Below are 15,633 nucleotides of genomic sequence, written 5' to 3'. Positions count from 1 at the left end.
TGGAAGGGTGCTGTTCAACTTTTCTAAAGAGCTTTGAGAAGTTCTCCAATGTGAAATACATTATATACATATAAATTGTCCATATCTTGCAAGTCGTTTTCTCTCTTGACTTCTTTGAACTGTCTTTCTGCTTTCTTCCCAATTTCTTATATTGTCAATTCTAAGATGCAACAGCAAATACACTTAGGGCTACAATACCCTGAGTTCATGCCAGGATGTTCATGCCATTGCATAATCTCTTTCCTCCTCCCTTTCCCTCTTTCAGGTATTTCCAGTTTTCATCTGCTCTGCTCAGATGGTGGATAGGCAACGTATACCTCATTGCTCAATACAGCTGGAAGATGCACAACCAGCTTAAACTAACCTTTTTTGTTTTCCTTGTTGTGGGAAACTTATCTGTTTTGGCACCCCTTCGACAGTTATCTGAGATGTCCCTGTTTTTTTAAGACTAAAGAACTGCAGGAAATTGCTGTCATACGGTACACATGCTGGTTGCTAATTAAATTTCTTAATACCGCTGGCTACAAGCAACAAAAAGGATACTGTTAATTCAAAGTTGAAGCTAATTGAATTTGGCTCATTTATAACAAATGATTTTCAAGATTTTTTCTGCACTATTTTGAAATGCATTTTCTTAGTTTTGTGTTTTTGGGCAGAATTATTTTGATCTCCTGTGTCCAGTGATGAAAATATTCAATTTTGCATTCATGTCTCTGAAGAAGCCTGATGTGAGCACAATGTTAGGATAAAACAAATAGAGATGCAGTTCTTTTCCACTCCCATGTTTAAAAGAAATGAATGAGCAGACTTTCCTCTGTTGGTTGTTTTTCCGGTCCACATTTGTGACTTGTTTCCTTCTGTTGTGAATGACACAATGCACACATTCATACTAGTTGTTCCAAGATGTGCATTAATATGAAGTTAGCTCAACCCTCCTGAAATCCAGAACCTTTCCTGCAACAGGCATCATGAGCCTTTCACAATCATTGCCAAGATCCACTGGATCCTTATTCTCCCAACAAACTAACATGTAAGATACTTGTTTCTAACTTTCAAATGACTCTACATGCTTGCCTTACAGTCTTTCTCATTCTGCTCTATTAGCTAAGTCCTGCTTCCTGTCTCTCAATTCCCCCATCCCACAATTAGTTGTTCAGCTTTCAGCCATTTTACTCCTGTTTGGTACAGTTTAAAGCCCTGCTCAAAAGCCACTTCCCTCTCCATCCTTCCCCTTTGCAAGATTCCCACACTCTGAAACGATTTGAGTATTTTCCCACATAAAAGGTGCTACATTTTTTTTCAAACCTAACAGATTTTGTCTGATGTAAAGTCAATGTAATTCTGAATAGAATAAACGACTACCTATTTTCCCAGAATATTGCTGCAACCTCTATTAATTGCACCCAGTTGAACAATTAATTACTTAACCGGATGGAGCTCAAATGAAGTTGGAAAAATTGTCTCTAGGTGATTGTTAATGAATTTTAGAGAACACTAAAGCTAGGATGGATGTGTTGTTAAGAGCTATAAACTGGATGGTAAGATTATTGTTCAGAGCTAAATGAATTGTATTTTGAGATTTGGACATCTTTGTTCAGGATGACCACAATATTTGTTTCTACCGCTGTTATTATCAGTGTGTGTGATTGTGTTTGTATACTTTCAGTGGGAGGGTTCAGATTAGATGTTGGTATTGCTCCCAGTGTCCATGGAATGAGATTCTCCTCTTTTTGAATAGTGCCATAGGATCTTAATGTCTACCTGAACAGGCAGATTGATTTAACATCTCATCCAAAGGATGGCACCTCTGACAATACAACCTCCCCCCCCACCTCAGCACCGCATTTGAGTGTCGACTTAGACTGAGTTCAAGTTCTGACATAGGGCTTGAGGGTTAATATGACAGTTTAAGGAACTTTTGCCCATCCTGGTATAAACCATACTAAGAATACTTTCACAAACATCAGACAAACAGACTCTGGTCACAAATATGATGTGTGTTTTTGTTTTGTGTTGTGCTGTGTGAAGACTGGAAGTGTAAAGTGAATATTTCTGTTTCTGCATGTGTGGCTTTTGTGTGAACAGGGCTTTGAATTTTTGGTTAGTTTATGGAACTCTGCTTATTCAAATCTTTGGGGGCTGCTGTTTGAAAAATTAATGTAACTTGCCTGTAAGGAAAATCTCCCAAGATTACCTGCAATATATTTTGTTCTACGTTTGGTCAAAATGTTTTATATTTATCTGTAATTAATTTGGCCCTCTGAATTCTCACTCAAATTGGCTGAGTAACGTGATAGCACACTGTAACAATGTCATCCAAGGGAACTTGAGGGAGACAGTTCAGGTGAGGCAGTAGTAGTATCCTCGGTGGAAACACACTTTTATGAAATTTATTAAATTGTTTGTGTTGGAAGGTTTATATTCCTGTATATCTGGACGTGTGGTCTAGAGCACTTCAGTTGTTGAGAATGAATAGAAATAGTGACAAACATGAAATACTTTTGAGCAGGTACATTTTCACATTACATTTTACTGATGCATCATTGGTCCTCTTGTCTGTTTACAATAAGACCAGAACAAGAGTTTATGATGGTTCAGCTAGACCGCCAGTCCTTCAACCATCTTTTCAAAATATCTGCACCTTCCACCAGAAAAGTTTCTACACGTGCTATTGTATCTTCTTACTTAGTTTCTTTCTGTTGGGAGTGTGATTCCACGGGCACCAGATACCATCCACTGTTTAACAATTCATATGTTCCTTGACAGTGAATGTTGGCCGGCTACTTGACTGCAGAAGACATCAAATCCTAGCCAAATCTGTCCTTGTCAAGCATTGTACACATGTGCACCATCCAACAGTGGCTTCTGGATAGGGGACACTTAACCCAGGGATGCTGATTTGTATTATAGTGTCCTGGCTGGGATCAGCAAACTCAGCACAGGATTTCAAGCTGCTTATTTCTGTACATGGCAGTCCATTTAACCAGTACACTCAGAACTCGACTTTGAATTATAGTTGCGCATGATACAGATAAGACAGTACAAGGAAATGATTAGTTTGCTTAATTTGCTTATAAGCATCAGTCATGTAACATTCAACACAAATGTATTTATGTTCAATGTGTAAATGGTGGGGGGGAGGGGCAGGAATTCAGATTAATCTGAAAAATAAAAAAACATAAATTTAGAATAGCAAATGTCTGTCTGTAGGCTACCTGTAGCGGTCAAATTTTCAGGCAGCACAGTTAGCTGAATCTTCCCTGGAGTTGTATTATTCTTCAGATGAGATGTTAAACCAAGATCCCATCTGCCTGTTCAAGTGGATGTTAAAAATAATAACCGTTGCATGTGATAATAGCGCCTTACCATGCGCTGAGATTTGTCTTTAAGTGCTTCACAGAATATACTGTAAAGTGAATTAACTATTTGTGGGTAAAACATGGCAGCCAACTGCACACATTAATGTCCCACAAACTGTTGTGGGTTGAGTGACCAAATTATTTACTCATTTTTTAGAAGGGATTACCCCGAAAGCAATTTTCCAATCGATTAACAACTGGGTTCCTACCATTGCTAGGTAGCAGAGGCGTGTGGAGTAAGGAAACTTGCTTAACGTTTCACCCTCCTCGGGAATCAAACCCTGGTCTTATCGCTTGTGAAGCAAGTGCTCTAACCAATACGCAGCAGGACTTCACATTTGACTGACGTTTAAGCACGGAAGGAAGGATTTGAGTGCCTGTCAAGTTTCATTGAGCCTCATTTAGCAGCAACACAGGAGCTACAGTGTAGTTACCTGAATTTATGGCCTGTGTTGCTTTTACACTACATGCATCAGCCAGCAGCCTGTAATGAAAATCCACAGGGTTCTCTGGTCCCCTCCAAAGCCTGATCTCCTTTGCTTCAGTTTCCAGAATCGGTATTTCCCTTTACCTTTGTTTCCAGAATGAAAATGCTCAGGTATATTGAATCTGAAAAAGTAGACAAATCTATCTTGCAGAATATGAGCTTGGGCTGATTACTGGCAAATGAAGTTCAGTGTTGCAAATTAGCAATAACATAGAAGAAATACATTCCTTGAATAGTGTAGAATTTACTAAAAGAGGAAGTTGAAAGACTGTCACTTTTAAACCGTGACTCAAATTGTAAAGCCAAAATAAGATGTGCTGATGGAATTTTTACATATGTAGAATTACACTGCGATGGCTTGATTTTAATATGTGAGTTGTGCAATGATGGTAGATTTGTTGTGCATGCATGAAAATGTTTTTTAAAAAAATTGATGTGATCACGCCTAAGGAAATGCCCCTCCTTTCTTCTGCCCTAGAGGTTCGGCACCCAACCCCCCAGTTGCGGCCTTGAAGCACTCTGAGATTTTATCCTACATGAAGGGTGCATATAAATACAAGGTGTTGCAGCGAATCTGTAATGTAAAAGCAGTATGTCTGACAAACTTGCCCGGAGCTTGTCTAATTTGGACACCCTACCCATTAGGGTTTTGGCTTGCATGGTTAACAGGAGCTGAGTGGGAATCATCTCTGCCCCTAAAAACAGTAATTAGGGTGTTCGTTTATTTATTCCTTGTCATATTCAAACATTTGTCAGGCTATCAAAGCAAACAGGATGTGGTGGCATTGCCAATCGGTTAAAATTTATTCGAGTCATGCAAAGATGTATGTGACATGTTCTGGTTGTTGCAGCAAAGTCCTACAAGGCAATGCAGCAGAAAGCAATGAGGCTCATCCCCATTTTTTGTGTGTGTGTATGGTGGGGGGATGTGCAACAGGTTGGGCAAGGTTTATTAAGAAGGATTTATTTCCACAAAAGATAGCAGTAAGGGTGTTTTAGACCAAATCAAAATGACATTCAAGGTAAATTAAAGTGGTTTTATATTTTCAATGAGTATTGTGCAACTAGCAGGAGTACAATGTTGTGAAAACTGGTGGCTGTTGTATTTGTCTGCAGATGGTCAGAGTAAAATGTGAAGCGCATTAAGACCTCTTGATGACATGATAAGGTGCTTATATTAAATGCAAATATTACAATTATAAATGTATTGCAATTTACACATTGATTTGATAAGGATTTGGATTAGCTTTGAGAATGTTGGTAAGTACTGACTTAGTAGAGGTGGCTCTGGTCCAACACTATCTATCACTCGTAAACCACTGTCCAGAATCATTGATTTGATATTTTGCCCCAGTCAGCCTTAACCCCTTTTCATTAGATATCAGCCTGACTGCTGGTAGTGCTCTCATCTCAGTCAGAAGGTTCTGGGTTCAAGCCCCGAGACTGGCCCTTTGAACTCAGTTTAGACTGACAATCCAATGAAATGCTGGGGAGCGCAGCATTGTTGAGATCCAGTTTGCCTGTTCAGGTGGATGGTTGTAAAAGATATGTGGCACTATTTAAAAAGAGAGGTGTGTTTCTCCTTGTGTTCTGGCCAACAATCCTCCAAATAAATTGGTGTTTCAATTCCTGGCTGTTTGTTGGATATTGCTGTGCTCAAATTGGCTCTCGTGTTTGCCTACAAAATACAAAGTTGGTACATTTTACAGTAATAATAATAATACTTGCAATTGATATAGCGCTTTTCACATCTTCTAGACGTCTCAAAGCGCTTCACGGAATATGCTGTAAAGTGAATTGACCGTATATTTGTGGGCGAAATGCGGCAGCCAATTGCGCACAGCAGTGTCCCACAAACAGTCGTGGATTGAAAATGACCCAATTTCTTTTTTTGTTTTGGAGGGATTATTATTAGGCGTGTGGAGTAAGGAAACTTGCTCAAGGTTTCGCCCTGACCTGCCTGGAATTGAACCCAGGTGTCTCGCTTGCAATGCGAGTGCTCTAACCACTGAGCTACAGGACTCCATGAAATCCAGTAAATCCTGTGAAACACTTTTAAGACCTAATGTGAAAGGCATCAAACGTCTCTGACAAAATGCTTTTAGGGATTAGAAACCATGGAGCTGGATTTCCTGTTTCATGCCCATGGTATTTTATGCTCCAAACTATTTGTCCAATTTCACAAATCTGCAACTGCATTTTTCAGGCAACTTTGGGCCTGAAATTGGCAAGTGAGTGAATCATCTAGTTATTTGCATTTATAGTTAGCTCATTGAGTCATCTTGATTGCAATAGAGCAAACATTTGTATTGCTGGACACTTGCCAGTATGAATTGTTATCTGGTTGTTGCCTCAGAAGCTTTCACTAAGTATGTCTACAATGATAGCTTTCCTCAAAGTATTTGACATTTTTATATTTTCACAGAAAAATACCTGGTTTAAGTGCCTTTTCTACCAGTTTTGAAGAGCAGCATTATGCTAGCAGACTGTTTTTGACTAATTGAGAGAAATCTCAAGTGTGTTCACATATACAAGAATCTTGCGCTGTCTACCTATCAAATATTGTTTTGGAAGTTTAGAAATACTTCCAAATACTCTTCTGTTATTGGAAATGAAATCTAATTGAAGAACTTTCTTAGGCAAATTTGTAAGGTTCCTGTTGAATTCTTCATGAAAATACTTAAGACCTGTAAGAAATAATACATTTTCTATGAGGACTTATACTTGGAATTATTAAGTGCAGTGGCTGAAGGCAAATGTGGCAGACATCTTGGCACATAGCAAGGTCCCACAAACAGCCATGGGGCAAATGGCCAGTCTATCTGGTAGATTGTTGGCCAGGATACATGTGAAGTTTTACACGTGAGGAGTCGCCACATGGTATTAAACACTTGATATTAAACACGTGAAGGAGTCCATGTATTTTTGGGTAGAGGAGAGAAATGTCGGGAGAGAAGAAAATCATATTCATTCAAGTACTGTAATAACCAGGGCTGATTCACTGTAGTGATTGTTTCACTGCTTAACACCAAATTTGCTCCAATTATTTTATTCTTACAGTTGCACTTTTATTTTTCAGTGACTATTTATTCAAACTGCTCCTTATTGGCGACTCTGGTGTTGGGAAGTCTTGCCTCCTCCTTAGATTTGCAGTAAGTATAATTTTATTCATTGGGTCTTTGATTCTAGATTTGAGAATTTTTTTTAACAGCTGTTCAGTCATTCTAAAGACAAGATTTTTCACTCTTGTGCAATCTGAATAATTCTAAATCCACTACCAGAATAAGTGCAGTTGTATGAACCAAAAAGTGTGTTCTCAGTGTTAAATCACTCTTAATTGGAATGAAACATGAATTTCTATCCCACTATCTAGTTTTGTGGAGGATGTCAAGTCGGGAAGCCTTTGCTTTAATCAACTTTTCAGTACACCTTTTGATGGATGATCAATTAATTTAAAATGTCCATTTTAAAGTAGCAAGATGTACTTTTTGCTACAAAGTTGTGTTATTTTTAGAAATGTTCCTGAGCTCCTTCCAGGAAAAAACTAAAATGTTTGTAAATGTTGCCAAAAAAAAACTCCAGGTTTGTACTAATGCAGCCTTTTTTTAAACTTTGGTCACTTTCTTACAAACACTAGGTATGTGGTGATGAAACCTAAAGTGATCATTATGTTTAAAGTCTTCAGTTTGTATGATTATTATCATTGTCAAGTACACTCTAAACACTGCCACTCTCGCTTTCGGTTTCTGTATGAATTTCATGTTTTTTTAAAAATGAAACTATTACAGTTTGTGAGACATTGGAAGCATCTCTTATACAAGAATTTAGTTTTAGAAGGTTATCCTTTGAACAATTGACAAACTCTTCAATCTGTGATTTTTGTCCTGTTTTCTATAAGGTAACCTATATTTTGCACATTGTCTGGTTTGAGATCCATGGGTAAACTTTCTGAGGGGCGTATTTACAACAGGTTTTTGGCTAACATTCCAACTGAGTAAGAGAAAGGAGACTAAAACCATCACACATCAGAATTTGAGATGAACAGCCGTAAAACACCGATCTCAAGACAGTGTCTGAGAAAACGTGTTGATTGATCAATTTGAAATAAATTGAAAATCATAGTATTTGCTGAGAGTAGTTGAGCATTTTCTCAGTGCATTTCCTGGGTTTTGTTCTCGAATTGTGGAATCAGAATTTGTTCTCTGCTGGGTGCTGATTTGATCACAACAATTGATTGTAGTGATGCTGAAGTTTAGGGGGATGTAACTCATCCAGAGTTGCCCCTCCCAGTTGCTCTTCGATGACCCTGGGTAAAGATCCCATATTATGTGAGAACGGAATTTGGCATTCCCCATTCCACTGTTCCTCCTGGTCAAACTTGCCAGCTGCCACTCGGTGTGTAAAGTCAGACATGAAATAAAAATGCTTCAAAGGAAATTGTCAAGTATTTTCATTCTGACGAGTTTTATCAATTGTAGAATTCTACAAAACCGTAAACTTTCTAAAAACTAAATTTCAGTAGCTGGCATCTTTTGTGACTTGGTCATTGGGGGTCCCAACATGAGTTGCTGCCTTCAAAGGAGTAAATTAATGGAGCATTTTTGATGCAAGTCAAATGTAAATGACTTCTTGACTGGTGGAAATGAGTTGTTAGAAAAAATGTTGCCACCTCAGTTTCTGTACAATGCTTAATTGTGCAGAGCAAAAACCTCTTGGTTTCAGTGCTTCTGTGAGATGCAGAAGAATGTAGATTCGCACCTGTAATTATCTGCACAATGCCTTACCATCCCATCTGTAATTATCTACACAATTTATCTAAAGATGGCACCACAAGGAGGTGGAAGTACTTGCATATGCTCATTCTTTATCTTCTCCCTTACCTCAGTCTTCCTGTCAGGAAACTGTGCAATGATATTTTTGACATTGACATTGTCATTTATGGAAATGTTGCTACCACCTAAATGACTCTTGAAATTGTATTTATGTTTCACTTAGTATCATCCTCTTTACCCTTTATGAATCTCTCCCCATATCAGTATGCCAATTTATTTATTGATTTCTTGTGTTTCACACTGATTTACAAAATTGAAATTATGGATTATATTTAATCCTTGCATTTGATTTAGCAGCTTTATTCATACCATTGAAAGCTGTTCAACTCCATGGGAACAGACAAGACAGTTTAGTACTTTTCACTTGTGTACAACTGGAAATTTCTTTAGTCTACAGATCAAAAATGGAAATAAGTGAGATGGATCTTTTCTGGGATTTTCTCTGCAATGAATCGTGACCAATGAGTGTGGAAATAGTGCACAGGATTCTACTTGCAAAGAACAGGAGAGGATTTCTGAATTTGACTTGTTTTTTTGGTGGCACTTTGATCCCCAGTATTTGTTCCATCTAGGCATCTGTTCTTTATGATCAGATGGAATAAAGCAGAACAAAGAGGGGGTTGTATCATTGACCACCGGTTGTGTACTAAATAAAGAAAACAACATCCTATTTGGGTTGTTGAAAATTTAATCTTAGAAACTTCCTTTTCCTTCCTTCTCTCACCCCCCCCCCCATTCTAAGAAGAAACACTTTTACATTTAACATGTCAGAAAAAATATAAGAGTATAGTTCACATCACTTTTGTCTTGTTGAAAGCAATTTGTCAGAAATCTGTCTAGCAGTTAAAAAATACATTTGGCTCAAATGTATGATAAGGCACATATTGAACGGCAGTCAGTTTATGTACAGGAAATTGATTTATGGGTTGAGAGTAATGTAAACGTAGTATTGGAATTGCATTAATATTGTAAATGCCTTTGAGTAATACTCACTCTTTCCCCATACACTTGGGAGGGAAGGGGATGAAGCTAGTCACCTCTTAACAGGTAGTCGAACTTCTGGCCACAGTGAGTGTGTAACTTGAAGAAGGGTTTTGTTCTGTCTTGCTTTATTAACCTATTTGGTTTGGAAGGTTTTAGGTATTTGTAATGAGCAGTAATGTGTTTACAACTTTTGACACTCCTCTGAAACAAATGGAAGATTGTTCACAGCAATCCTTTGCATTTCCACAAAATCACCACTGAACTGTGTGGAAGTGTTAGATAATTAGCTATCACCTAGGCCTCTGACTTTGAATTCCCATTGTTTAACATTGAAATGTTTATACACTGGGGAAATTTTTTTTTTTGCAAGAGCCACAAGATGGAGCTCTTCACAGCAGCAAGCTGGTAATAATAATAATTCTTGCACTTGATATAGTGCCTTATCACGTCTTCGAGACTAACGAATAACAATTGATTGCGACAATATCTTGCATTTATAACGCACCCTTCACATAGAGCATTAACTTGTTGTCTGGCCCAATCTATACAAAGTGCTCTGAGCACCAGACATTCTGCCTTTCTTCTTCTGGTTAGAACATTTCAAGCATGTGATGTAAGGCTATGATTTGAACCTATAACCAGAGAGCATTGGCATTTTCAGTGGGAGATTGCTATGTGACGTCTAAAGTTGACACTACAAGCATTTATCATAGCCTTCATGAAAATAGCTTGCGTTTTGAAATTTGTGAAGGATTATACAGCCTCTACTGATTGGTGGATTCAATTTATTTGTTATGTCCCTTTTACATCCAGACCCCATGCTGTAATCTTATGATGAATAAACTCGTACAATTTATTTTATCTGTTGGTTAATCTCCATGCTCTACTTACAGGATGATACATACACAGAAAGTTACATCAGTACAATTGGTGTGGACTTCAAAATCAGAACTATAGAGTTAGATGGCAAGACCATCAAACTTCAAATTGTAAGTATTTCTAATATGTTTGATGTAAAGCTTTAAAAATGTAAATGTATTCATTTCTAAGTTGAACGATTTGAGTTGAGGAATATCTATTCTTTTTACTTTTATTTATTATGTTGCTCTGGAAGAGGAGAGCATCTGCCCTCACAGATTGATTTTAGTCCAAATTTGTTACTTTTGTGTTTAATGTTTTACTAGAGGAATGACTTGCTGTGACTTAATAATAAAAAATAAGGCAGAGTCAAATGCAAGGATTATCACATCATTGAGATGTCTCAAAGCGCTGTATCACAGAAAATATTGTAAAGTGGATTAACTATTTTTATGGGAAAATTTTAGTGCTTAAATTGCTTTTTTCTCTTCTAGTGGGACACGGCAGGTCAGGAGAGGTTTCGAACCATCACATCCAGTTATTACAGAGGAGCACATGGCATCATAGTTGTGTATGATGTTACAGACCAGGTACATGATAAAGTACAAGTGTGCTCCACTTGCCATCGGAATTAGTGTTCCAAAAAGAAAGGAAACCATGAAGAATAACTGGCAGCTGTTTTATCCATTGAAAACTATCTTGCAAAATTATGATACTGTTTTGGCCTTTAAGTCGCTTGGAATAGTTTTATTATTCTTTTTAAATGTTTTTTTTCTTGTTGCTTGTATTTTGCACATTTTCCCAGGGAGAATTCAGGACTCTTAATCAGAGGTGATATTTATTGTAATTGTTGACATTCCTCCCTTTCCTCCAATATGCTAGTCCATTGGATATGGTTCCACAGGGGCTAGCTACCCTTTGCTAGCTTGCATAAATAGCCATTGATTTGGAGCATCATAGCTTAGCCCAATACTTTCTTTGCCCAATACCCACTCATGCACTTGGCAATGGGGTTATGTTATGGTGAAAAGGGCAGGAACCTTGATTGACCTTCTACACTCTCGTCTTTTTTCTCCCCCCTCCCCTGGGGTATACTGAGATCAGTGTAGCTGACATGCTAAATTGATATTCCAGTGATTGAACCTGGGATCTTTAACTCTTTTACCAAGACATTAGGCGTAAACCAGGTTATGGAGACATTCCAATATAGGAATGTCAGCTGTTTCAAAAAAAAAAAATGCTCTTGTGGTCAATCCCAATACACTGAATTGCAATTAAGATGCTTGATGATTTAAGCACAGAACTCGCAATTACAGTTTTAAGCTGATATAATGGGCTGGTATTACAATAATGGCTGACTGACATAATTTGTCAAGCATTACTTGTTTTTTACCTGAGCAAAGAAATGAGCTCAATTCACTACTGCACATTTGTTCAAATCAGATGGTTAATATTCAAGTTAACCATTGATTTGTGTGCAGTTTTCTTAGGTTTTCTCAGCATTTTCACTGTATTTAAACATTTTGCACATGTTTTCACTTGTTCAATGTGCTGGAAGCATTGTTATAGAAATAGTTTGAAAATGCTATGGGTGGAGAGTGTTCTCTGTTCACTTGCTAAGTGTTATGTCATAGTACTAAACTATGCAAACATCTTCCTGGATTCACTTCAGGGTTACCTTTTCTTAGCTGAAGTGGCAGTGGAAAAATGCAGTTGGTCTCAGCTTTTCGGGGCTGAGTCAGAGGAAAAACTAGCTGAATGTATGTAGGTGGCAGCAGCACAGCACACTCTATCAAATGTGGTGCCCAGGCTCAAACTACTTAAATGAAGCATTAGAGGGTGATTGTCCTTTGATAGACTATCTTGGAGTATGTTCCTGGTTTTGGGAGAGGAGTAGTGTGATTACATCCTTCCAACTTTTCTTTTTCCTACAGGAGTCATTCAACAATGTAAAACAGTGGCTCCAGGAGATAGATCGTTATGCCAGTGAGAACGTTAACAAGTTATTGGTAGGGAACAAATGTGACCTGACAACAAAGAAGGTGGTGGACTATACAACAGCAAAGGTATGTTCTGTGAAGTCAGGGCTGTCACTCAATGTAAGCCAGTTTGGAAGATTTTCCAGAATAGTGGAATTTGTTTGTCTATTTCCAGATGCCATTGAGATGCACTGTGCCAAATTGTGGGGTGGGGGGTGGGTAAAATGAATCTCCAGCCACACATCTATATATCTCAACTCACTGGTTCTGAGTGGTATTGGTAGAGCTCTGTGTTTTGGGCTGTTAATTTGTTTCTTAAAATGGGTTCAGTTTCTGTTTTGTTCACAGCAAAATTTAAACTCTTCACAATATTTTCTAAGTGACACCTAGAAACATTACAAAATATAGTAAAGAAAATCTCTAGGGTAGTTTTTTTTAAAAATCTGGCTTTTGTGCATGTCATGATATGAATTTAAGAATAATGCTGTAAGAATCAAGCTCTTGACATATGAAATGGTTGCTTAATTGTTCGCTGTTTTTATGTTCCTTGAGGGGTGAATGAAATATCTTGGTATCTGCACTACAGTAAGATAAAGTGCCAGCAAAGTTATCTCTTCCTAAAGGGAAGATGCCAGATAATACAATTTTGATGTGAAACTGTGTACTCTAAAGGATATAATTTCAGGGCTTACAGTTTGCAGTTGACTGTAATACAATTGATCAATTTTAACATGCAGAAATTTTGGAGACCTTCAATCTTTGCAACTGCATGTAGTTTGAGTTGTATTTAACGTGGAAAGTACATTTTTTCGTGTCTAATTAGAATGTCAATCTAACCTGACCTTGTGTGTCTTTATTTTGAATCTAGAAAGCCACAAAAATGGTTGTGTAGATTGTCCATGCAGGTGGGTGTAGATCGAACCAGTGTATAAATCCAAGATAATTCAGGTGATGGATTTCCCTCTTGTTTCTCAACAGGAATTTGCAGACTCCCTTGGGATTCCGTTTCTGGAAACCAGTGCAAAGAATGCAACAAATGTAGAACAGGCCTTCATGACAATGGCGGCTGAGATTAAAAAACGAATGGGACCTGGAGCTACATCCGGTGGGTCTGAAAAGTCAAATGTAAATATCCAGAGCACTCCAGTGAAGTCGTCCAGTGGGGGTTGCTGCTAAGATTTTTCGCATCATTCTAATAAATTTATGATTTAATAAGCCCAAGTGTAAAACATTGCCTGAATTGTACTGTATGTAGCCACACTACTACATACTTGCCCCTGTCTCTTTTCCTGCACCTCTTCAGCAACAAAATCAGGCACTTGAGAAGCCACTATTGGCTGGGATTTCCAACTTGAGACTAACTTCATTTTCAGAACTGTTTTAAACCTTAAAAGTGTGCAGGTCATTAATAATGTGCATAAATCTCATAACTGTTATCAGAATTTCTTGTGGTTGGTTTATATTATAAAACAAATTCATTTGTTTATAATGGCATGTTTTAAATGTCAACATTGGATCTCCTCTGAAGATGAAGTTTAGCCATTTCACGTCAAGCAGCACAAGTGTTTGTCATGTTTGTTGACATCAATAAAGTTTAGTGAAATTTTTGTGTCAGATCTGATTTTGCTAGTATTTTCTGTAGAGATACAAAAGAGAATAATTACACTATCTGATAGTTATCTTCATATTCTCTCCATATAGCGTGTGGCTGCAGAATATTGTAATTTGTTGCACAATATGTAATATTAAACAATTGAAGAAATGTTTAATAAATATTGTACTTACTGGAATTACTTTAGAACTGTAATATGGTGGTACAAAATGGTCCACGGAGCTTCATGGCCTGCAAAAATGGGCTAAATTGTTGCAGAGCTTTAAATGTCTTAATTATTTATTCTGCATATATCGCATTTGTTGTATCTCAATGTAGATTCGGTTGTGGATGACCATTTTCTATATGTAGATCACTGGTTGTTATGATTCCCTTTTGCCTTGGAAGATGGCTTGTATTTATAATTATAAACTGCGTTAACTGAACACAGGGATATTACTCATTGTGCAGGTGCTTGCACAGATGACCTTTTAAAAGTGAACTGCAAGTTTATTATTTTTGTGGATTTCTAGGAACTGTACATCTGGATTATTGGTGGGTTTTTCTTTTCTCTGAAAAAGGTTTCGTAAACAGTTATCAGGCGTGCTAACCATTCACTTCATTTTGAGAGCTAGTTTAGGGACCCATATATACCTTGAAAACTTAGCTAAAAAACATTTTAAGCATGGTTCAAAAGTGATTAATTACAATTCATTTTTACTCCAATTCTAAATAAAATTTGTTTAATGGCATTTATCCCTTCACATCTCATGAGTTATTCATTATGTATTTAAAACAAACTTTTTGGTTAACTATTCTATCTGCTTTGCATGTTTAATTCTTTAGAAGACTGGAATGTTAATTTTACTCTAGTCACTAAATCAAATTAACTTTACTCACATTTATTCACCCAATTGAAATGGAGTAGCTATTTACACCATTTTATTTGGAAATCTGCAATGTAGTGGAATAATTCACACAAAGTAAAAATGTCAAAATAGTTCTAGAATAATCACCAGTTTGTAGCTGCAAAGACAGAAAGAGCGCATCATAATAGGTGGGGGAAGGAATAGAAACTGTGGGCACAGAACTAAAACTCAGGTGTTGGACAGTTAAGAGTTTTTGTTTGGAATTACCCTTCTGATGAGATTAATTTTAGTGCAGGTTGGTAACTAAAATGTAACCCAAGCAGCTAAAGTTCTTTAACTGCTTCATTGTTGTTTAGTTACTAAGCAAAAACCTTATTAAATCAGTGTAACTTTATACTGTTTCTGGTTGTGCCAAAGTGGTGTTGTTACTCTTAAACGTAAAGAACGTAAAGTTGTTACTGTTAACGTTACTCTTGCTACACGTAAACAAACATTTGTGTAAAAACAGCACAATATGAATCAATGAATTGAAGTCCTTTTGTTAAAGATGTTTTGCACCATTCCCTTGAATTGCCTGCATGAGTAAATACTTTAAACCTCAGTTAAATAATTCACACATTGATAGTCTGTCTGATGTTCTGAGAAGATTTTAATAATTCATTAAATGGCAATAA

The 15,633-nt window shown here is 37.2% G+C and overlaps 1 protein-coding gene across 2 annotated transcripts in view; it reads left to right on the top strand.

Annotated features, from left to right (window-relative positions):
- rab1ab (RAB1A, member RAS oncogene family b) overlaps window positions 1-15,360 on the top strand; it is a 30,161-nt gene extending 14,801 nt beyond the window's left edge. Inside the window, exons 5-7 of one of the 2 annotated variants that reach the window (XM_042332651.1) lie at window positions 11,053-11,110; window positions 12,455-12,586; window positions 13,478-15,360. In XM_042332651.1, coding sequence (XP_042188585.1) covers window positions 11,053-11,110; window positions 12,455-12,586; window positions 13,478-13,675 — 388 coding nt within the window. In that variant the 3' untranslated portion in view covers window positions 13,676-15,360. 2 annotated transcript variants of the gene reach the window in all.
- The last annotated feature ends 273 nt before the right edge of the window (window positions 15,361-15,633 follow it).

This window comes from Callorhinchus milii, unplaced genomic scaffold (genome assembly GCF_018977255.1).
Source record: "Callorhinchus milii isolate IMCB2004 unplaced genomic scaffold, IMCB_Cmil_1.0 Scaffold3, whole genome shotgun sequence".
Classification (NCBI taxonomy): domain Eukaryota; kingdom Metazoa; phylum Chordata; class Chondrichthyes; order Chimaeriformes; family Callorhinchidae; genus Callorhinchus; species Callorhinchus milii.
Note: the sequence above shows the minus strand (reverse complement) of the source record. Positions and strands in the feature narration are given on the sequence as shown.